The sequence below is a fragment of the Mytilus edulis genome, chromosome 4 (genome assembly GCF_963676685.1).
Source record: "Mytilus edulis chromosome 4, xbMytEdul2.2, whole genome shotgun sequence".
NCBI classification, from domain to species: domain Eukaryota; kingdom Metazoa; phylum Mollusca; class Bivalvia; order Mytilida; family Mytilidae; genus Mytilus; species Mytilus edulis.
Genome location: NC_092347.1, coordinates 35,038,009 through 35,063,218, shown reverse-complemented (window position 1 = coordinate 35,063,218; position 25,210 = coordinate 35,038,009). Strand labels below are relative to the sequence as shown.

Genomic DNA, 25,210 nt, shown 5'->3' with positions numbered 1-25,210 from the left:
TATCAATTCTTGTTATAGAAGTTTGGCGTTGGATAAGATCAAAATGGACTATTGAAAATCATCAATTGAAACCACTTGGGAGAAAGTGTAAATAATTAAACTTAACGTACAAATAGAAAGAAAAGACGACCTGATAAGATCAGCAAAGTTTTTGTGATTAACATATGTTATTTCTTTTTTTAATTGGTTAATACACAGAAGACTCGTTAAAAAAGAAGTAAAATCCACGCACGGGTCTCTAACTTATTCAGCTGTTACGGACTTTAAGCTCTTTTTCTTATCAGTAGAAAAAATACGTTTATTAAACTTCACATATGATACGATTGTTTTGGTTCCTTGCTGTATGTGGTAGTAAATAAGATTAAAAGAAAGTTACGTTTTATGGGTGTGGCAATTGTAGTATTTTTTAATTTCGTATTTTTTCATAATCAAAAACGTCGTAAAGAATTACAGTACAAGCGCTTTGAATGTGAATGAATTTAAAAAGTAAATAGGGTTTCGCATATTTTTTCATTAAAAAATGGCAGGTTTTATCAATATTCAATAATTTCTGACTTTATTCCAAAAGTATATTAAGCTTTGGAGGTGTCATACACATGAACAATGAATTTCAAAAACTCATTAAAAGCTTACCGCAAATATTTATCTGTACTATTACCAAACTATCTGACATGGTGGGAATATAATGTGACAAATTTCACATGTATGTATTTAATGATTTGAAGTTTTTATGTTTGAAATGTCAAATCAATACATTTTTCAATCACATTAACATTATTACTATTATGAATAATGAAAAAGGGTGTTTCAATTGTTTGACATATAAATAGTATACCATACAGACTGACAAACGAGTGCCTTTCAGAACTATTACTCTGTTTGGTTATATTTCTATTAAGATACTTATTTAAGGCGTTTGTGGTCAGTTTTAAGCAATACAATACAGGGGTTTTATAGTTATTTAACCACTATGTATGATTTCCTTTTGACATGGACTACAAGTAGAAAAACAAGGCGCCAGAAATTTCTTTTATTTCAATAATTGTCGCCAATCTTGTAACGCATCTAATGTAAATATGTAATAATTTATTTCATAATTGTCGAATTTAAATGTTAAAGTAATTGAAATATTAAAACTTATCAGTGTTTTTGTAAGATAATATAAATATTTCGACTAAGGATGTGATTAAAATGTTTGTTAATAATTTAAACACATTTATGTCATAGTTTGACACTCTCTTCTTTATATAAATATTGAATTGTCAAAAATGAATAATTCAGTACTTAAAACCGGAAAACTTCCCCCTCTTCATTTAAGTATTTATTTGAATTATGTAATATAATGGGCAACATGTCAATCACTTTTTTGAAATATATAAACTCCTTGTTTGAACAGAAATGGAGTAAATGCATAAAGATTCACACGGAAGGATAAAAAATTCCACATGTATTAGAAACGGAAATGATATATTGCAATGAGAACAAAGTTAATGCATTAAATAATCCTTAAAATTAAAAATAGAAATGGTGAATGTGTCAAAGAGACAACAACCGGACCATAGAGCAGACAACAGCCGAAGGCTACCAATGGTTCTTACGCTACTGAACATATGGAATACTTGCCACTGAATCTTACGCAAATTAGAATCAATCAATACATCTACACAAAAGAGAAAGCGTTTTGCAGGGACCCAGAATAATAATGTAATGCCCTTTTGATTTGTGGCCAACTAATGGTTAAATTTAATGTTCTGTAATCGTATAAAATGAATTCAAATTTATATGAAGTAACACGTGTTTAACTAACTTGAAACATTTTAATAACAGATGCCACAAAATAAACATTTTGACTAATCAAAAATACAACAAAATTCATTATACTTACCAATGAATTGAATTCTTTTCTACAAACCACGTTTTTGGGTAATCAAAGGGGTTTTGGATTGGAAAATTTTGTTTGAGAATGGCTTATCAATATATTTTGCTGATTAACCCACGATGTTTTATTTGATCATATAATAGAAAATTGAACCAGATGGCAGTTTGGTTTACTTGTTTTTGTTAACATGCATTCACGCAAACAGGAATGTACGGTTATAAACATACAATAACAAACACAGCGGATCGTGTTCTTGGTAGACTGATGTGAAAGAAAATTGTGATCGGGTCGGGAATTGTATTTATCTTTTAGAACCACCTTCATTATCATATGACGCATGGCGTGCTAGAAAAAAAAAGATGCATCCTTTATTCATATTCACACTCTTGCGAATAATAACCACAAATCTAGAATATTTGTGAAAGAAAAATGCCAAAAAAGCCATAGAAAAATATAAGTAATCGATTGTTCGATATATAATATCTTCAGTTTTCCTCAATGTACTTACCATCCTAGCTAGTGCGATATCGATAATTAAATGAATAAAACGTGAATTTGCAGCAATTACCAGAAAGCTATATCAATATTTCTCCGGTTAATCTTACACTTTCATCTCTTTTAAATTACAATAAAAACACATTTCTGTATTTTTTTCGTGATTTGATCTATATGTATGCTATATTACATCATGATAGGACAGTCAAGATAATATAAAAATAATCAATTATGATATTCAGAAAAAAATGAATATCAATTACTGATATTGTGCTAAAAATCTGGATATTATCACTGACACTATAATGCACTTGAAAAAGTCAATGAGTTCTGCAACAATTTTACGCAAGTCTTAATTTGAAGCAAAGGGCCATATACACTGTTTATTTTACTGTATTAAAAAGCATAATTAATCTTGGTATTAAAACGATCCATTAACCATTGCAAAAATTGACAGACCTACAGCTCTCCTGGGAAACCAGTTTCCAGATACTTCACAATTGATCAAACATCATATCGGAAACTCATGACCAAAATAAACGATCAAGGTTTGAATATTTAATGATCGGATTTTATTTGCAATCCACGGAGATATTAGGAAAAAACCCTTCGGAGTAACTTGGAAAATAGAGACGAAATTAAGATACAAAAAAGACACTCAAACTCACAAGTAAAAAAACAACAACTGAAAATGCCATGTCAAATAACTAAAAGCGATCAAAATACAAAGAACCGTATACAACACCCAACACAGAAAACCAGAGGCTGAGCAACAAGAACCCCGCCATAAATCTGGGCTGATCTCAGATGGTTAACCCGGCAGATCTTGCACCACAGGTGGCACATGTCGTGTAAGCATAAACCTATACTTTTCCATAAAACTATTATGTCATTTTACACCTCTAGAGAATAATGCAAAAATAACAGCTAAAAATCTTGCTGGACCATATTTTTACTTCTTTAATTTTGTACTTAAATTATTATAATGTAATTTAAAAGCAGTAATAATTTAACTAAAGTAATGGTTGTCCCCCTACTCCACAACAAAACCTCCGATATCACTGCATTCCATTGACGGACAAACAAAACAAAAAAACCTCAGTCAGAAATGAAGTGGTAGCGAGGCTCTTTAAGGTCAAATAATAAAATACGACCTTCACAACTGCATTCAGACAGAAACTCATTTGCATAGACTGGACATAATTAATCGCTTATCATATTCTGTCAGTTTTTGAAAAGTGATACCATTTCCTATTAAACTCTTCATATCTGATTTCATAGCTATTGTAGTCTACACAAATCAAAGATTCTTTCTGCCGATGAAAAACGAGGTGAACCTAGGCCTGTTGGTTCAATTCGATATGGAATGTTAGTTTCGGAGATAAATCTTCGCATTTTAATTGAAAGGAATAGTTTATTTGCCTGTCTTTCCCTTGTCTATTCACTTACATGAGCCAATATTGTAAATTATATATTGCATATAAATGCATGCATTCTTTGGTTATGATTGCACCTACAATGAATACTTTAGTGACATTGAAAAACATTCTGTTCATTCAAACACCACTAATACATTTTATTCTTATGTCTGTCATGAAGATGTATGAGATACATACTAGGAAATAAGTGGATGCATAAGTTAATTTGTTTCTGCTTGAATGTCTATTAAAACTGAGGAGCATAGCTTTTTGCTTCAAAATAAAAAGTTCACAGTGCCTCTACTGGAAGTTAGATATACGGGATAGACCATTGTCTTCTTCCCGTTTTGTCAATTTCTTTCTTTCTATCTGAACTGTTCTTTTAAAAATGCACCTGCCCTATTCGGGGTTCCTCCTTCGACCTCTCGGCCACAGTGGTCCCCATTTATTGTTAAGAAGTAATTATCTTTCATCGAGATTTTACATTCTAGACATAATTTTAAGTTAAAGCTGCTGCCTTTTAATGTTCAGTATTTGCAAAGCATTTCAAACATCCTAACTCTATCTTGCTTCATGATTCAGACCTTCACTTCCCAATACATTTATAACACTACGTATGTTATCTATAATACATTTGATAATCATTTTTTGACCAGATAGAAAATATCTATTTTTTGGCGCCTGTTTAACTCTTTTCGTGGCTTAACAATTTTACTGTTGCTTACATCGATTGGAATGCAAAACAATTACATGCTTAACACTATCACTAAATTTTGAAAGTATGAATTCACTCATCATATATACATCTAGTATGTGTAATCTCGACGTTAGTATTACTTTACTCGCTTATCTTTTCGTTTTTTATTAAGCATTTTATAAGTGAATCTAAATTTTTGTCTATTTTTATACTTTAAAACACACGGTTACACGGTTATTTTCCTTGGGCTGAAGAAATATGGTCACCCTGCCTGGCTTTTTTCACTCTATACTATTATAGATGGGTGTGTGTTCAGCTGTGTTGGATATGTAAAAGATTGCCATGTTCGATCTGATTTGGGATGTTAGATTCGATGGTCGTGTCATGATCTTTACATGTCCATAGGTGGCCTGTGTCCGTTACTTATCTCTCCATATCTAAAATACCCTAATTTTATGTGGTAGTCTAAATGTCCGTCTTAGATCAAAGGTCCACTTTGGAGAACGTATATTTTTGGTAAATTATTAATTTCTTTTCGCCCAGAATATGGAAGTACATTTTGCCACCTGATATATAAGCTAACAGCGGACAATTGATTCACGAGAAACCGATTGAAATGGACTTCTGAAATAATTGATTCCGATTTTAAGTGTTTTTTGTTTTTGTACTTTTCTTCAGTAAATTTTGCATTCAAATTGCATAAAAATAATCCCTTACACGACCATATTGTTTAATAAAACAATAATACTTGAAAATTGAAAAACATAAATGAATCCCACTGCTTTTTTGTGCAGATTTTATTCAAAGTGAAACGACCCAGAATAAACTCCACATCTACGAAAGTATTTAACCAACAAAATCGATCTAATTCTACTTCGAGTTGGTTACATGGGCTGAAGTGTGATGTTACAAAGTTTAAGTTAAGATGTTAAGATAATTCCAATTTTATTTTAACATAGAGTGTGGTTTGATAAGCATGCGCGCCGTACGGTGATAAGTTGGTTTTAACCGTCTCTATTGCTAATAAAGTTTTCATGTATCACTTAATGTCACACTTAATAGCAACATTTTTTTAAACTGTCGGAACTCAAAACCAAAAGCCAGCTTTTCCTTGAGCATTAAATTACTATTGAATTTCTAGACGAGGAGAAAATTTACATTGATTTAGGCTGCAAATTTCAATTAAGACCACTCAGAATTAGAGACAGATATTTTCGTTTACAAACTAGTTGGAATACTGTACAAGTTCAGGTCGTACAAATTCATTGAAATTTTTCTTAAGTATTGTTACAAGGTCTATTCTATACCACTGTCGTCAATATTTCTTCATCTTATTTCTTATTGATTTATATTATAATTGATAAGAAAAGTAAGGGAAAAATAGATATGTAATGAAAATCGTATGGCTGGGTTCGCTGGGATTATGAAAGCTGTCAAACAGAGAACGATTTTATAGGGAAATAGTGTTTTATTCCTTTTAAGTAGCAGATTGTAGAAAAAAAAATTGTTGACATGTCAAGTATGGTTTTTAACTGACAGAATGTCGATAAGTACTTTAGGTTAAAATAACATAATAACCTTAATTACAGTTGATTTATCTATAATTAATAAATATTTCAGCTGCATCATTCACCATTGATGAGAAACATGTATTGGTAACTAAACATTACCGTAAAGTCTACTAATTAAAAAACAAACACAAAAAATAAAAAAAATGTCGGTTTTGAACTTTTAATTGTTTTATATGTATATTTGAGTACCTACATTAATAACATTAAATGGTACCAACCTTACTAAAGTAGACTCCATTTTGACAATGAATGTCTCTTCAGTGATGCTTGAGGCCACCATATTTAAACATCCATGCAAAATTTATTAAAAAAACGAACAGATTATAAACCAAAAAAGGACAAACTGTATAGCCAAATCCGGACAAAGAATCAGAGCTTTGGAGGAGGTATATTCCTAGATTTAAGCATTAATACTATTAATATATATTTACATACTTTTTTCTTTTGTCTTCAGTTACTAGCTATTCATACAAGCGCATGACCGCTGAACCAACATTTTTGAACACACCAAGAAACGTTACCGTCCATATGAATGAATTAGCACAACTCCAGTGTAGAATCAAAAACTTGGGTCCGAAACAGGTAACTTTTTAATTTTAGTTTCTTGTGTATAATTCGGAGTTTAGTATTACGTCCCTGAACTAGTACAATGTATACATATTTGTTTAGGAGCCAGCTGAGGGACTCTTACGGGTGCGGGAGTTTTTCGCTGCATTGAAGACCAATTGGTGGAGTTCGGCTGTTGTCTGCTCCATGGTCGAGTTGTTGTCTTTTTGACATTACCAATTCCTATTCCATTCTCTATTTTAAATATATCTTTATGATAGACAGAACAGAACTATTCATTTACCACAATAAAGTAATGACTGCAGAATTTGTACCAAGTCTAAAATCGACGTTTTTTTTTTCAATTATTGCATTTACATTGATTGGTTGATTGATTAGAGTTTCACGCCACTTTCATCACGTTTTTGCTATTTCGTGGAAGTCAGTTTTTATTTGTGGAGGAAGTTGGAATGCCGAAGAGAACCAACTGTCGGTAGAAAAACTAACAATACTAATCAATTAAGATTGGAGTCGAGCACACCTGCCAAAATGGCCAAGATCGGGATTCGAACTTACAACATCAGTGTTGACAGGCTAGTGATACAGTAGTTAAACTACTTAGACCATTCGGTCGCCGAGGCCCATTTTACTATTTACACTACTCAATACAAATAATACATTTTTGTACATATTGAAGTGCTTACATAATACAGTTTACATATGAAAAATTAATGTTTGGCAAAGTCGTATCGTAAACTACTGTGAATCTTTCAAGTATTAAAGCCATTATGAATCTATATCAAAGAAACAATAGAAACACAAAATATGTTTATAAAGATTGATTTCTCATTTGTCGCTTCTTTGATCAAAGTTGCATTGTAGCTTATAAACTATTATTTTGTTACTATTTTTTTTTCTTTACCAACATTTTATTTCCTTATTATTGAAAGTGAATAAAATTGTGGGGTTAATGTTCATTAGACACCAAACAGATGAGACGTGTTGCCTCCAGTAATGCACAAGTGTCCATACAATTTGCCAAGGTCGAAATCGCTTTGATAAGTTGTGAACAAATACACCAGAGAATAATAAAAAACAACTCAAAGTAACACTGTAACGACCTCTCAGACAATTAACATCTCGCGGGTTTTAAATTCATTTGTAAGTTATTATCTCGACCAGTGGAATTATAAAGATCAAGAAGAAAACATATTAAGGATAAAATCCGACTATAGGAAAAGAATTTGAATTATCAATAATGTTGGAAGATTATAACACAGCTACACGAAGAACAGGACTCTATATGATATAGTACCATAAACTATAGAAGGAACTGAAGCAAGCTTGTGATTGTATTGACGTTTTAGATTTCATTGAACTTAACCAGTCTATAACTGATAAACCTAGTATTAAAAGTCAGAGATTTTTTTATCGCAAATTTTACTTTAAATCTTTACTCAACTATTTCATAGATGCACATGAAGAAACCTTATTACAAACGGTATGTCGCGTCTTAAATTTTTTACAGGAAATTCAATGTTATTTATAGAACCTATAACTTTCATAAGATTCATGTAAATAAACTCACTGAACAGATGCTTTCTATAAACTTATTCTGAAAGCTTATCAACTTAGCACTGTCGTAAGATTTAAGGATCATAGTGTCTTCATCGGTATAAACATTTATTTCGTTTTAATAAATTTTAATACATTACTAAATATGTTACTTATATTTTGGCACTGCATAAGGGCATGGTTTTGTTCAGTCTGCTTATAACGTCCACAAACTCATTCCATCGTTGGTCGTGTATTCAGTGATAGCTGAGTCAAGGAAAACATATATAATTGAAATCATCGTTGGAGTTGGCTTTGTATTAGTTTACCGTATACGTAACTGCGAATATTCTTAGAACGGTACCTTGGGATTTTTGTCTTTTGGGTCTGGACTGGCTATATGCTGATTGCCGGTCTGATAAGTCAAGCCTGTTACTACACTTTCTCATGTTATGAGAGAACTGAGCACTTGTTTACATGTTCAACCGTACACTATTCTTGGTATGCATGTCCGGAATTAAGAGCCCATAATTCAGTGGTTGCACTGGTATAGTTGGTTGCGGCTTGTCATATTTGTTTTCATTTATTGTTTCTAGCACCAATCTGGCCGTTACTGTTCTTTTTTTAATTGTTTCAAATTGTCATGGAAAGCTTTTATAAATTACTATATCTTAGGGTTTTGCGCTTTGTTGAAGGCTGTATATTTCTACAGTGTTGTTTGCATCCTCTTCCCAAGATATGATTGGATAAAATTATTTTAACGTAATAATTACAGTAACTGATGACTTTCAGGCAACAATGATGTATGGTTCGTATTAGTATATGTTACTGTATTTTTCAGGTGGCATGGCGAAAAGTATCCATGGATTGGCCATTGACTGTTGGTATTGTGACATTTGACCCTAAGGAAGATATAAGTGTTAGTTACAAGGATCTTAAAAAACAAGAAGAGGGATTGACGCAATGGGACTTAATAATAAAACATGCTAAGCCTAGACATACGGGAATGTATGAGTGTCAGATTAGTGCAAAAAATGTGTATACACACTATGTTTACCTTAAAGTGATAGGTAAGTTCATCCATATTGAGAACATCCTTATTGAGAACTGTTTTTTTTTTCATACTTGCTGTGAACTGTTCTTTAAGTTCATACTTGCTGTGAACTGTTATTTCAGTTCATACTTGCTGTGAACTGTTCTTTCCGCTGAGTTCATATCGTTCATATGAGCTGAAAACTATGCTCTCAATGATCGGAGTTCATAATTTATATCCTCTTTTTGCAGAGTCAATATATTGCGTGTTTTATTTGTCTTATGTTGATAAAGAATAACTCGGATGTATGGGGATGGGTTTTTTTTTTTTAAACAAGGAGATACGAGTTTTTTAATTGATATTTGCTTAACCTGGAACTGAAACAAACAAATCAAATAAACATTTGATCTACTGTTCTTATCTCGCATTGGTAATACATTACAGATAAAGAAACGATTGTATGAAAATAGGGAGATGTGATATTATTGCCAAAGTTTTACAGGCTTTGTAAGCGCTCAACTCTCCCGTAATTTGGGACAGAGGTGAAACAACACATAAAATTGAGAATGGAAATGGGAAATGTGTCGACAACTCGACCAAAGAGCAGATTACAACATAAAAATTATATTTAAGAATGGGCTTTAAAGATAAATCTAGCTGAAAATGGCTTGACTGTCTAGGTCAGCACGAAGCACAACAAAAACCCTGACGAAAAGTTAAGGAGCACAAATAACCAATTTTAAGTACTCGTAGTTACTGAAGGTCGTTTCAAAGACAATTACAACTAACAAAATAAAAACAAAATTTTCTTCGACTGAAATGTCGACAATTACACACGTACATTCAACGACGGATATGATGTCAACAGACTGGAAAAAATCATGACCTTGCACGTAACCAACATGTACTTATCGACATGATGTAGTTCTAGACCATAAGTGTTCATAAATTTATAACAATATGCATTGAGTTGTTTCAATCTATTGAAAAAAAATCGGTATTATTACCGTTAAAGAAAAATTTCAAAGATCGTACCACATTAAAAATTAATAACCTTCAGAATAAGTTTATTTATAGGATCAAAAAGATTACATGGATCGTTAAATTTACGAGCTCTATGAACAACAGCTCCGTAAATGTAAAATATGATATGCTGTTTATGATAAGGTTTAAGTTTCCTGAAACTCAATATTATTGCTTTGTATAGATTGCATGCAAGCGATCACAAGGTTCTGTATGTTTGTAACGGTCTCAATCATGTATACAGTTTAGTTTCATCACGTTAGCTATTCACTCTTCTATTTTGTTATGGTCCACAAAACGTCAACACAGTGAACATACATACGTTATAACGTTCCCATTGTTGTCATAATTGGTTCATTCAACAAAGACATCCTCGCTTTAACTTGTTTTGAAAAGAAGAAAAAAAAATCACCAGAAAATAATACGAGAAAACAACGACAAATTAATACAATAAAAAAAAGTGAAAAACATATAGTACCATTCTCTACTTGTCAGCGGTTGTAACTCGAGTATTGCAGATGAAATAGACCATATCATACGAAGTTGGTGTCCAATGCATTATAAAATGTCAAAACTAGGATTTCAGTTACGAGCTTTAGCTGAAGCCATCAACATATCCACATTAGACAGTAAGAAATGTACTGTTCCCGTTCTATGTGTCCGTCTGTCCGTAAAATAGATCCGTCTAAGATTGAAATTTTTGTTTACGCAAGTTTGATATGAAGATGAAGTCATATCAACTTCAGAATACACGACTCATACACATGTTCGTTTTTTTGTAAACTTTCTGAAGTATATGTTTAATTCAATTTCGTGTTTCAATGAATATGAAATTTGCTGTATGTTTTAAATTTTTGGTTGTCGTAACAATGAGGTTATGCTAATCTCTAGTTGAACAACTTAATTTTTTTAGATAGATACTTTGTGCTATAATTATTTTGTTCTTTCCATTTACAGACACGCCATTAGTTGTCAATCCAGGTATGTTGATTATGTTCATATACATGATATACTGCACAATATTGTTCACGATCTTGCATGTTTAATGTAATAATGCTAAGCATTCATCTCATATCGTATACATGGTGTTTACATTCAAATGTTACTTTTCAGTCATATGTGTATTTTGTACAAATTAGGAATTGTACAGGGATTCGGATCAAAGAGTAAGATCACAAGAATACCGGGCTCAGAAAAAAACCCTCAAAAGTCCCTTATCAAATGGCAAAGTCAAAAGCTCAAACACATCATTCGAATGGATAACAAATGTCATATTTCTGACTTGGTACATACATTTTCAAATGTAGAAAACAGTGGATTAAATTGGTTTTATAGCTAGCTAAACCTCTCACTTGTATGACAGTCACATAAAGTTTAATGATTTTTACAACGAAGTGAGAACATAAAAAACATACATAATAGGTTAACATGTCAAAAATAGAGGATCAAATAATCATTATTTCAGGATTATCTAAACATAATCATACTACGAAAAATACTTGCTCAGAGTTAATTACTGAATGTTTGCTACAATCTTGTGCATTATCACATTTATTTGTAACAAATTTTTACATTCAAGTGTTCACTTATTAACACTAAAATGTAAATGTTTTTACTTTTCTCATTAAGATAAAATATACAAAATAAGAATAAGTTATAAACTATGTTGCATGAAGCTTTGTAAGTTGATAAAGGAAAAAGTTTGTCCTATACATTATTATCGATACTAGTAACATCTATGATGATTGACTCTGAACCAGAAAAGTGCGTCTCGGTATAGTAACAAGTCTATTCTTGTTGCGGACTATTTGTGCCTTGTGAACTAACACATCCGGCTTGCCATCTTGGTCTTGTACTAAACAGGGTACTATACTTATTTACCTTAATTGGATATTTTAATGTGCATAAAATAAATCAGAACGTAATAACCTTATGTCGTTTTTTAAGACAAATTAAACTGGATAATTTGTCTGGAATTAATCATTTTACTAACTTCCGTCACATTGATTCTTTGTTGCAAATACATGTTTATATATCCTTTTACATCGTACTGCTTCTCAACTTGACAGTGGAAAATTCAGTAATTGCAAGAGCTCAACCTTACAGTGCTTCTGTCTTTAATGGTATAATCTTTAACAAAGCAGTCATTGTCTGTCTTTTGAAGTTCGTAAAGTACAAACCCTATGTGCATATTGCATCTACCCTAGATAATATAGGCTGTCTTTCAAATCATCTGTTTTAAGTAAATTTTCTACATTACATTGTATCGTTAGTGCCATTAGTGTTTAACCAAAAGGTATAATTATATACAATTATAAAGTCTTGTTTTCTTTCCGTCTGCTTCTCAATTATTTCCGTTTCTGATATATTGCGGCTAGGTTTTTGTATCAATTTACAGTTAATATAATTATGAATGTTTACACTATGACAACGTTATGTTTAAATGACAAACCTTCCAGTATTTCCGTTCTGGTATAATTTTATATGGTAAAAATAGACAAACAGCCCGTTCACCTTTGTAGCTTTGCTATTTATTATATGAAAACAATACGTTTTATGATAACACCAGACAAAACAAATGTATCTTCCTTTCAATGAACCCTTTGTCCTCTTCAAATGTTTGAAAATTTAATATGCCGATCTTCAGCTGCAAACATTCTTCGAAGGGCGTACGGCTGCTTATAATTGATTACATTCACTTTGCTTGCACTTTGGTTGGCAGTTGTATGATTTGAATCATTCGAATCATACCATTTTTTCTTATTTTTATATTTATTGGAATACTCAATTTATTAACGTCTAGTAATTGTTTAACCTAGATAATTGTATGCAATATTTCAATTCCATTAGATACTGCATATGGTAATTGAACTTAATAAAGAATTAGATAGTGCAATACAATGTACATGTATACATATTTTTTTTTAATTACTTATTGCAAGTTCATTTGTTTTTTTCAGCAATAGCTATGTATGGTACTAAATTTATCAATCTTCATGAACCTATCAAATTAGTATGCAATGCAACAGGTGGCACTCGTGCGCCGTCACTCATAGACTGGTTCTTTAATGGTCACATGATACGTGGACGAGATCCAAGATGGAAGTCGAGATTACGTATAAATGATTATGTGCCTGACGTACCTGGCAGGATGCTTGTTAGTGAATTGACTATAGACTATAGTATATTTGAGGATAAAGGCAAATATGTTTGCCGAAGTTTCGCAATGAACAATTTTTACACCACAAGTTTGGATATATCAGTTCTAAATAGTAAGTTATTTAAGTAACGTATAATTGAATCTCTTTTAAGCTTAAATGAGAAATAATTCTTGCCGAAATAAAACAAACCATCCGAATAAGTCAGAATACAATTAAAATGTTCTGTTTATAAGTTTTGAAGACTGCGCTTGATAATATAACAATGCTTTCAATTTGATAATGTCCGATCAAACGAATAGTTAAAATAAAGTTTACAGGTTGGATGTTCGTCTCATTTACAATCATACCACATCCCCTTCTAAAGCTCCCCCATAAAACTAGTGAACTTACAGTAACTAACCATCGTTGGTCAACCTCTTCATTTCTGTTTTTGAACTGAGTTTTGGATGATAACTTGATTATCCAATAACGGATTGGAACACATTTATACAGGTAAAGAAAGTAAATGTTTAACTGTCGCTCTTATTAAAGTCTTACTTTGAACCCTTGAAATAAAAACGTTTATCTAAAAACAAATGTGCAGTTCAGAGTGCATCAAAACTGTACATTTATAAAAACCTTATCTACCTTGAATATGATTTAAGAGACAAATAATTATCAAACTTTATCTTTATCTTACGTATTTTTTTTTCCTTTTATAAAGTTTTCAAAACAAATCTATGGCTTATTTATTTTAGGCATCTATTCATTTTATACAGTATTGTGAAGTGCGGTATCTTTTATTGTCTTTATATTTTTCATTATATGTTATTTTAACCTTTTGTGAAGTTTCCAAGACAAATCTATATCTTATTTATTTTACGCGTATATTTATTTTATACAGTATTATGAATAGCGATATTTCTACATGAATCTTAATCTTTCTTTTTCCTTCTACCATTCTCCACAGCAGAGAAAGAACACGGAAAGAGAGCAGGTAAGAAACGTTAAAAAATATCGAAAATTGACATGTCTTTTCCGAGCACGTTTTACTTTTATTTTTTCTTATGTAATTTTGCACAAGATGCGCATGCGTGTATTGCTTAGCGTTTGCTTGTCAAGATCTTTTCAGATTTTAATGTATTGAAATGGCTACAAATTGGAATTTGCTTATGCTGATCAAAAAGTTGTATTCAATTCACACATCATGGATTTAACTTTGCTCACTCATAAATTGCAGAATTTGTTCACATTGCCTCAAATATTTAGTCTTCCTCAAATTATTTGCAAAATTACATAAAAAAGGTTATTAGATATGCGCACATTAAAACTTTTGTGTTTTTCGACTTATTTTTTGAAAATTCCGTAATGTATTTTCTGATCTTAATGTTTTAAATTTAATGTTTGAAAAATGTAATTTTTTTTTGAGTTTGCCATTATTGACAGCTTCGTTTGGATAGTTTTAAATATCCACTTATTCTTAAAACTTGATGCATAATTTCATAACGATTGTGAAGCGCATATTTTTCCATTTATAGTGTATAGTGAAGGATTGGGAGAAGTGATAAACGAAAAATATCCAAATATAATACTATCGTAGCTCAGCACTAAAAGTACAACATTTTTTTGCCTCTTTAAACATTATTGATTTTTCAAAATTACTTTCAAAGAACAAAAAAAAAAGCTCAGTATATAGTAGTAAGATGATTCGTGTATTTCATATATACGTTTTGTAAAGTACATGTTCGAAACAATCGTGATATTTTTAAGTCCAGCTTCAGTAGTTTGCTTGTAGATCTGTTTTGCACAACCATCAATATTCTTAAATCTTCTCAGAAAACCAGAAACTTTTAAATATTTCATTATTAAATCTGGGACTGGGAGTCAACAATATTTAAATATTTATAGGTACATTATTTGCATTTGCCTGCGAATTTAGTTGATTAGACTTGAACCGTTAATATTTTATATTTTTGAATTACTTGGTTTGATCATAATAGAGGAAAACAAAAAATCGATATCTGTTTATGTAATTGTAATGTTGTAATGGTATATTTAACCGAAATAAGGATATTAAGAGTACTTATATTATGTACAAAAAAAGAAAAATAACATAACTACCGAACTCTAAGGAAAATTCAAAAACGGAATCTCCCTTAACAAAATTAAAAGCTCAAACACATCACACAAATGGATAACAACTTTCATATTCCTGATTTAGAACAGACATTTCATTATTTGAGGAACGAGGTACTAAACCTTGTTTTATATCTAGTTAAACCTCTCACTTGCATGACAGTCACATAAAATTCAATTATTGACAATAATGTGTGAGAAAAACAAACAGACATGCTCATTTAAAGTATTTGCAATACAGTGAGGTGTACATACAATGGAACAGTATGGGATATAAAAAGATTGCACTGTCGATCATATTATGTTTTAACAACTCTCATATCCGTGATAGTAATTGATAAGATAAAAGAAAACTTATAAGACATTAAACTTATCAATTGAATTGAATACAAATTATGCAATTATTATATTGGAAAACATCAATGCTTTGCTAGCTTTATATGCTATATTTCAATTTTATGTAGAAAATCGTCACTTATGGATGTACAAATCATAATCAAGTGTTAAATTTCAAAAACAAAAATATACAGAGAAACATATTACATAAATGATACCTCTATTTATAGATTTGAAGAATAAAATATACCTCTATTTATAGATTCAAAAGGATAAAATCATTGAAAGCAACCTTCAAAACCGACTTGATTAACAAAACACAAGTCAGTGTTAATATTACAACAGAAATTATTACAAACCCTTTTCTATTTGGCAAATACGTAACGTATAGTATTTCGGATGACTTAATTTTAGTCACTTTATTCTTTTTCTGTCAAATGTTCATTTCTGTTCACTACAATATGTGGCAATGCTTTGTACATTTATAAAAAGTGGTTTTTTAACCAAAGGTTTCTACTAACTTGCATTTAATTTGTACTGTAGTTAACTGATTCTTATCGCAGTCATCGACTTTTTCATCAACTAATTAGTTATTTAAAAAAACGTGTCATATCTGCACATATCGCTGTACCATTATAACACGTAATTCCCCTGTGTGTTCTATCATATCTTGATAAGTCAATAGAGGGAAAATGTACTTGTAGCCTGCATTGAAGTCTAAAACATCCATTTATTGAAGACAGTAATATCGTTGTTGTACATCAGTATTTTTGACATATACAATTACATAGTCTTTTTTGTTTTTTCTTATCGAGAACGTATCAAATTAGGACCATTGTTGTAAAACGATACTGTATATTAATATTAAGCATCTCGTTCCTTTGGGGGTCTGCAAAAATGTCTGATTTTGATATTGATATACAAATACACTTATAGACTATACAACCCTTGTGACCTTCCGTCCAATTTTCCTAGCAACTAATTTGTATACAAGAAACAATTCATTTCAGTTCCGTTGTTTGTTTTCCTCTGGTGTTTGGAATAATAAGTTAGAATCTGTCGGTTTTGTCATATAGGTGATTTACAGAATATGAAAGCAAATTGTTTTGGGATTCAGTCACGCTGTACGCTATATCTAGAGAGACAATTGTCCTCAAATTAAATGATTTCTTGGCTCAAGATCATAATAACTATAAAGCAAAATTATCTTTAGAGAATTGTCTGTCTTTAAGAAGTGTTCATCATTATTCGCATTTCTAATACTTGTTTCGGTTTTTAAAAAAATGCAAAAAAAACAATAAGTTGTTAACAAATAATTATGTCACAGTAACACAATACTGCCATCACTATTAGTAATAATAATACAACAAGAATAATCATGATGGCATAATGCATTGTAATTAAAAATAATTTATTGGAACTTTTAAACATACAATATTTATTTTTTAATGACTATAGACTGATTACAGAATTCAATAATATTCTACGACTTGCAATTAATTTAAAATGCGTTAGCATTTTAAAGTTATTTTACCTAAATTAGTCAATTCGTGACACATATCAACGATTTTGTCATCGTCTGTGTCATCAATAATTTTTAAGTCTAATATCCTTAATGCATTCAACTTAATGAATTGTCCAGTCAAACGAATTATTTATTAAAACATTAGAACATCGTTAGATTTAAAGTACTCCAAATATTGATGATGAGAAACAGTGATGTTAATCAATACTCTAGACAATGGGGGAATCTGTCTAATACGGCCAAGTCTTTCATCGTTGTCAGAAAAGCACAGGATATGACGGGTGCTCTCGATTAATGATCACACATATGGAAATTGATAATAATCTAATCAAGTATCAGGATCATAATTACAGATCTGTCGATATGACGAACCTCTATATGTGGTAAATCTGCAGTCAAATAACTTTTAAAGTAAAGTTGGATTATCAGATTTCAAATGATGACAAATAAAACATTGAATGTGTCAAACAATTTCCAAGTTGCATTGCTTAACTTCAAATTGTTAACGAATCGTTTTTGTCAACGATACTCACCGTCAAAATGTTTATCACACTTAATGAAAATCGGTAAATTATCTTCGTATATCGTGGTATGATGTATTCTGTATATGGTACCGATGTCTTCTATTGACATATTGGATCCATGCAAAAAGCTTTTTTTTTTTATATTTTACCAATTGATATTTGAATACAATGTTCCTTTGAAGGAAACTTACTCTTGTGTTGATTTCCAAGATTCAGAACCTCTTTCAAGACTTACAAATGAAAGTGGTCGGGTACAGCTGATTTGTTCATTTCAATGCAATATATTATCTCCAATGTATTGATATAAAACTCCCGCGTCAGAATTTAAAAAAAATAAAATTGTATGGTTCCTTCAAGTAAAAATTAATTTTGAACGATCTTCCATGAACAAAACAACTCACACGGATGTCATATAAACTGCAAATGGAACGATAATAGGTGCTTCTTATTTCGGCATGCAGAATGTGGTAGCCTTTTTAACCAGTCACTGCATACAATTTATGCGACTGTTATACAAAAAAGAGGTTAAGCTAGCTTTAAAACCAGGTTTTAATCAGCCATTTTCTACATATGACAGTTGTTATATATCCATTCGTGTAATGTGTTTACGCTTTTAATTTTGCCATTTGATTGGGACTTCCCGTTTTGAAGTTTCATCAGTTCGGTATTTTTGTGATTATACTTTTTTGTTGTGAATATTGTGTCAAATTGTTATGAAACTATAAGAAAATATGTATTTAGGATTTAATATGGATGTATCTAACTTTCTCACAAACAAACAGACGTAGAATGCGTCTCCACAAAATATTCTCTATAAATATTTTTTTCGTAATATTATATTCAAATCATATGTAGGTTGTTGCTTCAGCCTTTAATTTTTATAACCAATTAAATCACATGTTAGAGAAACGCACAGAGTTCAGTATTTTTGTGATCTTACCTTTTACACACACGAAGTAAAGTAAAGAGAAATGGACCTAATTTTAAATAACTTTACATATAATCCATTTCGGAATCATGGATCATACTAAAATTGTGTTGTGATAATAGTAAAACATCTAATTATTTCTAATCCAAACATGCTCTATGTGATTTGCAAATGCTTTACGAAAATATGATTTGCAAATGCTTTGCGAAAATATGACTTGTACTTGCTTTATGAAAATGATTCGAAAAAAAGTAGGAAACAACATATTGTGCATACTTTAAGCAGTGCATATTTAGGGAGATTACCCACATTTTGAGATCTCGTCATCACACGTCAATTCAAACATGTAAATGATGTCATATTGACACCTTACTTGGTTGTTCCAATGATTTGTTCAGATTATATACCTTCGAAAGTTTAAAATCTACATGTTTCACTGACAATGTTTATCATTGGGTTGTTGAAACCGTCCTGAAGGTTTGTTAGTTCAAGGATAGTATTATCTTCCATGTTGCTCGTGATAATTCGTTTACCTTAGTTTTTATCAAAAACATTTTTTGAGCCTTGATAACTTGATGTTAACTATCACATGTTTATATATTCTACATTTCAACTTCTTTTCATTATCCTTTTATCAATATTTTGATATCACACATGAATAATGAATAGATATGATTACGAAAGTATGTTGTAAAACAATAATATAATCGGTACACTTTTGTTTTGTAGATACAAAGAAATATTCATCGACAACTGACGAAAATCCGAACTCTGGATATTCAGCTAATCCATCAACAAGTTTACTTGCTTTGACTTTCGTTATGTTGTTTATATTACTTAGGTAATATAATTAACATGAGATTTTCAATGTTGCAATATTGTTTTCACAATTCTAATGCAATGAAAAGTAGCATGTTTAAATACTTTGTGATTTATTTTCAATATGGATGGCCAGTAAGAATAGCTATTACGCTAAGATAAAGGGGACACGAAATGTGGAAGTATCTTGTGAGATACAGAGAAATGATGTTAAATGTTATGGTTGTGTTCATATTTGTGTTTGTTGATTTTTATTTGTTTATCGCTGGATTATGATTGAATATGATTCATGTATATGTTTTGTCAGCTAAATGTTTTGTTAGACGATTACAATTTTTTAAGAAATTCACAAAACTATAATTATATAAATTCATTAGAACTTTTACATAAGTTTTTTTTTAAGTTATGCTTAAGTTTATTTTTGTATGAACAAAAGCTGAGTTGTTTTCACCCATTTCACACTTGTAATAGACTTCATGATGAACTGAAAAGCAATTCATAATTATGAAAAAACTTTCGATCATAAACAACAGCTTTACGGGTGTTATATTTATAGTATATGGTCATACCTCTTTATATATATTTTGACCATTTGAACATGTAGTCGTATTACATATAAATATTTAGTGTTCCGGACAGAAATGTGTTATTCCTGATCATTTCACATTATAAGAAGGTATCCGAAGTCTATAAGAAGGTTACCGAAGTCTAAACAATGTTATACTCAGATGGCAGCAGGACTTTGACCTTTGAACCCTTCGAAAGCGACTTTTCCAGAGAGAATACTTAATTGATTGTGCTCTTATAAACCTATTTCTTAATCTATTTTTGTATGGTTATTTCTTCCACTTCGAAACATTTGATCCAGATCCCGATATATTTGGGACTAGTTGAAGTAGAAATTCTTATTATCAAAGTATACCAATTTCACCAATACATGTTGTAATTTTCTGTTTGAATCTGATTTATGTCACAAATTTTGTACAGAATTTTTATCTGTGCTTGTAAATTATTAAATGTGTCAGAAATTTCAGAACTGATTACATTTCTGGGTCGACTTGAAGAAGTCGCTCAGATTAAGCTTAATCTAATAGTTTTGTATTATTTTGGGATACAATCGTGCATGTATTCTATTATTCTGAAATATTTGTAAACAATTTATATCATGTAAAATGATTTTTGAGTCGCACATCATTTTGTTGCCTATGACTAAATTATTATATATACCTTAGAACGCAGTTTATTTCTCTAGAACACCTGATATTAATTGATTTATGAATACCAAAATAGATGAGATTTACATAAAAGGAGAAGGAAATAAATTTACAATTGTTATATAATTGTGCATATATCACAATAAAGTTTTGTAAATGACTTCTTTACCTTGTAAATGTGTCTGTTAAAGTACGACATGTGTATATATTTCATTCTGTACATGTATCACGTAAATTAATTTGCTGTTGAAATGTTCTAAGTTATCGCAGATTAAATGAATACAAATAAATTGTTGGTCACATTGAAGTTTTTCGTTTAGATATGCCCAGGTTTTATGTTCTCCCCACTCGAATTAGTTTTATGTTATATATACTTTTACAATGTTTTATGTGTCCAAATTTCTACATGTTCTCGAAAATAATAAAACAGAAAACTTAGAATTAATTGCACAAACGAAGGGTGTTCAGAGAAAAGTATGAAAGCCATGGTAATGTCAGTTTATTACGACTTATGAGTTTGAATGTCCAGATGGTATCTTTGGCCTCTTTTGTAAAGGTTGCAAATTTGCCTAATATACAAAATAAATCAGTGTTGTATAGTGCCGTTCAAATATACATAAAAAAGACGCATAGATCGAAAATAAACTGACAACGCCAGGGTTAAAAAATAAAAAATACAAGCATACAAATAATAGTAAACAAAACACAACATAAAAAACTAAATACTAAGCAACACGAACCCCACCAAAACCTGGGGTGATCTTAGGTGCTCCAGGAGGGTAAGCAGATCCTGCTGCACATGTGGAACCCGACGTGTTGCTCATGTTATTACAAACCCCGTGAATAGTCTAATTCGGTAGGTCACATTGTAACAGTACGTTTTGAACAAATGACTTTCTGTTTTCTAATAGACACAAAATAATGCATGTTCAAAAACTCCTTTGACTGTCTAAGAATTCGTCAATATGAATAATCTGTAGAGAGCAGCGTCATTGTTGATTAATGTTTGCCTGAGTATATTTTGTTTTATTCTGAAATATGACTACAAGCGGTATCCCCTAATTGGTAACCATTTAAAAGAAAGAAAAACATAAGCGTCAGAATGTAATTGTGTATCACGTTGCCGTTAATGAATACAATGTATGTCCATCTGTGGTCATAATTCCGCTTCAAATTTCCCCTGGAATTATTTGAAAACACACAACAGCTTTAATATTGAACGGTAACGCTCACCGTCCATGAATAATACACGTCGAGATTTTGATAGTTTCATCTGAAAATTAAGTTCATTTTATACAATATACGTTTGTTTTGACGAAACGTCAATATATTTACCCGATAATTTCTTCTTTGACCAGACTTCCACGTCAGCAAAAACAAATGTTTTGTAATATAATGTAGAAAAATTACACCAAAAGCTGATAATATAAGTTTTGTACAAATTGTAGTAATTATAGGTTTCTCATTGTTATTTCGAACAAAAAAGAAGAAACCACTAAAGTGACAATCGAAAGTCTGATAATATTTTGCAAAAGACAAAATATTGCGAAAAGTCAAACAACGGTCAACAAAACGCTACACGTAAAGGCGTGTTGCTGTGCCATTTTAAATATTCTTAGTCATCTGTAACATTGATATACAATAACATTCAATCAAATCATGAGGGCGTCCGTCAAGGGATGACATTAACTTTACAACTAGGAGAGCGTGGAATCTATTAAGCTACGGAAATCATGATAGAAAACGCATGCTCTGAAATATCTTGTATATATATAAATATATATACTCATATGAAGGCGCTGCTGAAACGGTGGTACACACAAATGGAAATTTCACAAAATGAAAGCCTATATCAAGTCTTTTGTAAAATTACGGAAGTTTCCGTTCTGTGTAAATTTGGCGGTTTTTTTTCGTTATCAGAAGGAGAACTTTTTATCATTGGAATGATAGGTGTGATATTCTTCCGGTAACCGCATAATATTGTGTTTAGCAGTTATAACATCGGGTAACGTTTGTCTGTGTTGAACCGAAATACGATTTCTGATTGCTCTCTCTCTCTCTCTCTTAGAGCATTTTTGGTAAAGACGCAGTACCTTATTACTCAAAATGCCCATTTTGTCAACAAAAGACTGATCAATTATGATCGAACGAAAAAAGTTAAAAGGGCAATATAAAGTACGAAGTTGAAAAGCATTGAAATTCAAAAATTCCGATTGGTTTTGTTGAATACAGTTCATGATCAGGTAATCTATTACTAGGTTAGAAAATACTTCGAAAATGCAAACTTTTGTAAACTGTTAATTTATAATTATGACCATATCAATCATGAGTCGTGTTATCTGGGGATACCCTCGTGGAAGAAACTCTGCCAGTATAGGCATCTATCCAGTGGTTTGAAAAAAAGATCATCTTAGATACCAGTAGTATTTCCTTTTACGATAGACGCGCATTTCGTCTAAATGAAAATTGTACATCAAAACTTTATTTGTCATATTAAATTTCAGTCAGCGAAAATTTCATTTTCTGTCTACAATCACAGGTGAAAAAAAGTTCCGTTATATTAACAGTTGTCAGAATATTTTCTTTTACCAAAAGATTGTTGCGCTCTCAGAAAATATAACAAAGGAAAGAGAGACGGACAAGCTTCGTTTTCATTTATGAAATCATTGGTCCAATTGAAAAAAAATAAGTTTGTGTTTACTTATACCATTGATACACGTACACTATATGATCTCCAATTACTTCAAGGGCTAGGGAAGCAGTTCCTTTGTATTCAAACAAGTTATCATTTTGGAAGAAACCATAAAGATTTGGTGATGATTTTGATGAACAAGGCATCCAAACCATGATTTTGTCTTTACCACAAAAATTTTAAATAAAGAGGCACACACATACACGATCTTTAGAGGTGTGGGAAGTACCGCAATACAACCTACATTTTATACTGTCAAAATGATAATTGAAAAAGCGGTAACCATGAAAATGTTAGACAGAATATAAAATGTTTTACAACAAAGAAAGCGTAGATCAATACGCTAACCCTTAGGTTACAGAAGCATCAGCTTGAAGACATTCTGATGCTTGACAACAAGTTAGTTTGTCTCTCTGCCTTGAATATATATGTAGAACAAATATAAAACCGTTTTTATTGGGTTTTGCGCATTTAAATATCTTTTTGAAAATTAAACGAGATAAAATAAATTCAATATTAGCCTTTTATGCAGGCAGACAAAAATAATTATATCAGCATAGTGGTTTGGGAATTTACTAGGTATCAATTTGATACTAAAATGCATTAATATCTAATTAAATTAACTAATATTGAATCGTTTATGATTGATTGAATCAGATTATCATATCATCAAAATTCAGTAAACGAATAAAACGAAATGATTTTTTTAAATGTTCTACATAAAGTAACATCTATCCAGTCTTATTAGCAATAAACTGATCAAGGGACGAAACGATATATAATCATAGTTGTAATCTACGTAGGGGGATAAGCAAGACCAAATATAAGGCTAATATAGAAACGCGTGAGACATGAACACAGACAACGTTGATCCATTGTAAATATGTACAGTATAAGAAAAAAAGGATCATTGTGGCACAGAATGGTACATATACGGTTATACCGTTCTCAGATTCCATCAAAACCTATACTTTTATAGTTTGGAAAAGTGAAATTTTTTCTGATGTCGACCGATTTTTTGGATCTTTGTAATAATTAAACGATATCGAACAACAAGAAGTAATATCACAAGAATTCCAAATTCCGAGGAAAATTCAAAAAGGAAAGTCTTTAAACAAATAGCAAAATCAACAGCTCAAAAACGTCAAATGAATGGCTAATAACTGTCATATTCCTGACTTGTTACAGGTATTTTTTGTGTAGAAAATGGTGGATTTAACCTGGTTTAAAGAAAGCTTAACCTCTCGATTGTATGACAGTCGCATCGATTTCCATTATATTAACAACGATATGTGAACAAACCAAACAGACACAACATGCCAAAAGTAGGGATACAGCAGTCAATATTGTGTTATAAACTTAATCACTATTAAAACAAACAAATATGTAATTAGGACGCACAAAATGGAATATAAACCAGGCATATTAGCAAAAACTAAAAACCAGCAGAATACACAAATTTTCCTTAGTACAATACCACAATGCCGAGATGTATAAGTACAGAGCCACGATTCAAAGAGAATTTAAACAGAATAACTGTTTTTTTATATATATTTCATCGTGATAACAAGGTGATTTAACATGCATGGACATTTGCCCAATTACAAATGCATATTTAACAGGTTCAAATTATTTCATATTGTACCCAACAATGTTATAATATAGTAATTGCAATATAGA

The 25,210-nt window shown here is 31.0% G+C and overlaps 1 protein-coding gene across 10 annotated transcripts in view; it reads left to right on the top strand.

Moving 5' to 3' along the window:
- LOC139519605 (zwei Ig domain protein zig-8-like) overlaps window positions 1-21,145 on the top strand; it is a 92,432-nt gene extending 71,287 nt beyond the window's left edge. For 5 of the 10 annotated variants that reach the window (XM_071311794.1, XM_071311793.1, XM_071311791.1 and 2 more), the window contains exons 3-8: window positions 6,515-6,642; window positions 9,002-9,230; window positions 11,174-11,197; window positions 13,177-13,488; window positions 14,330-14,353; window positions 19,535-21,145. In XM_071311794.1, coding sequence (XP_071167895.1) covers window positions 6,515-6,642; window positions 9,002-9,230; window positions 11,174-11,197; window positions 13,177-13,488; window positions 14,330-14,353; window positions 19,535-19,650 — 833 coding nt within the window. In that variant the 3' untranslated portion in view covers window positions 19,651-21,145. Of the gene's footprint in view, window positions 1-6,514; window positions 6,643-9,001; window positions 9,231-11,173; window positions 11,198-13,176; window positions 13,489-14,326; window positions 14,354-19,534 lie in introns of all 10 variants that reach the window. The other 5 variants (XM_071311790.1, XM_071311786.1, XM_071311788.1 and 2 more) reach the window with 1 other exon arrangement.
- The last annotated feature ends 4,065 nt before the right edge of the window (window positions 21,146-25,210 follow it).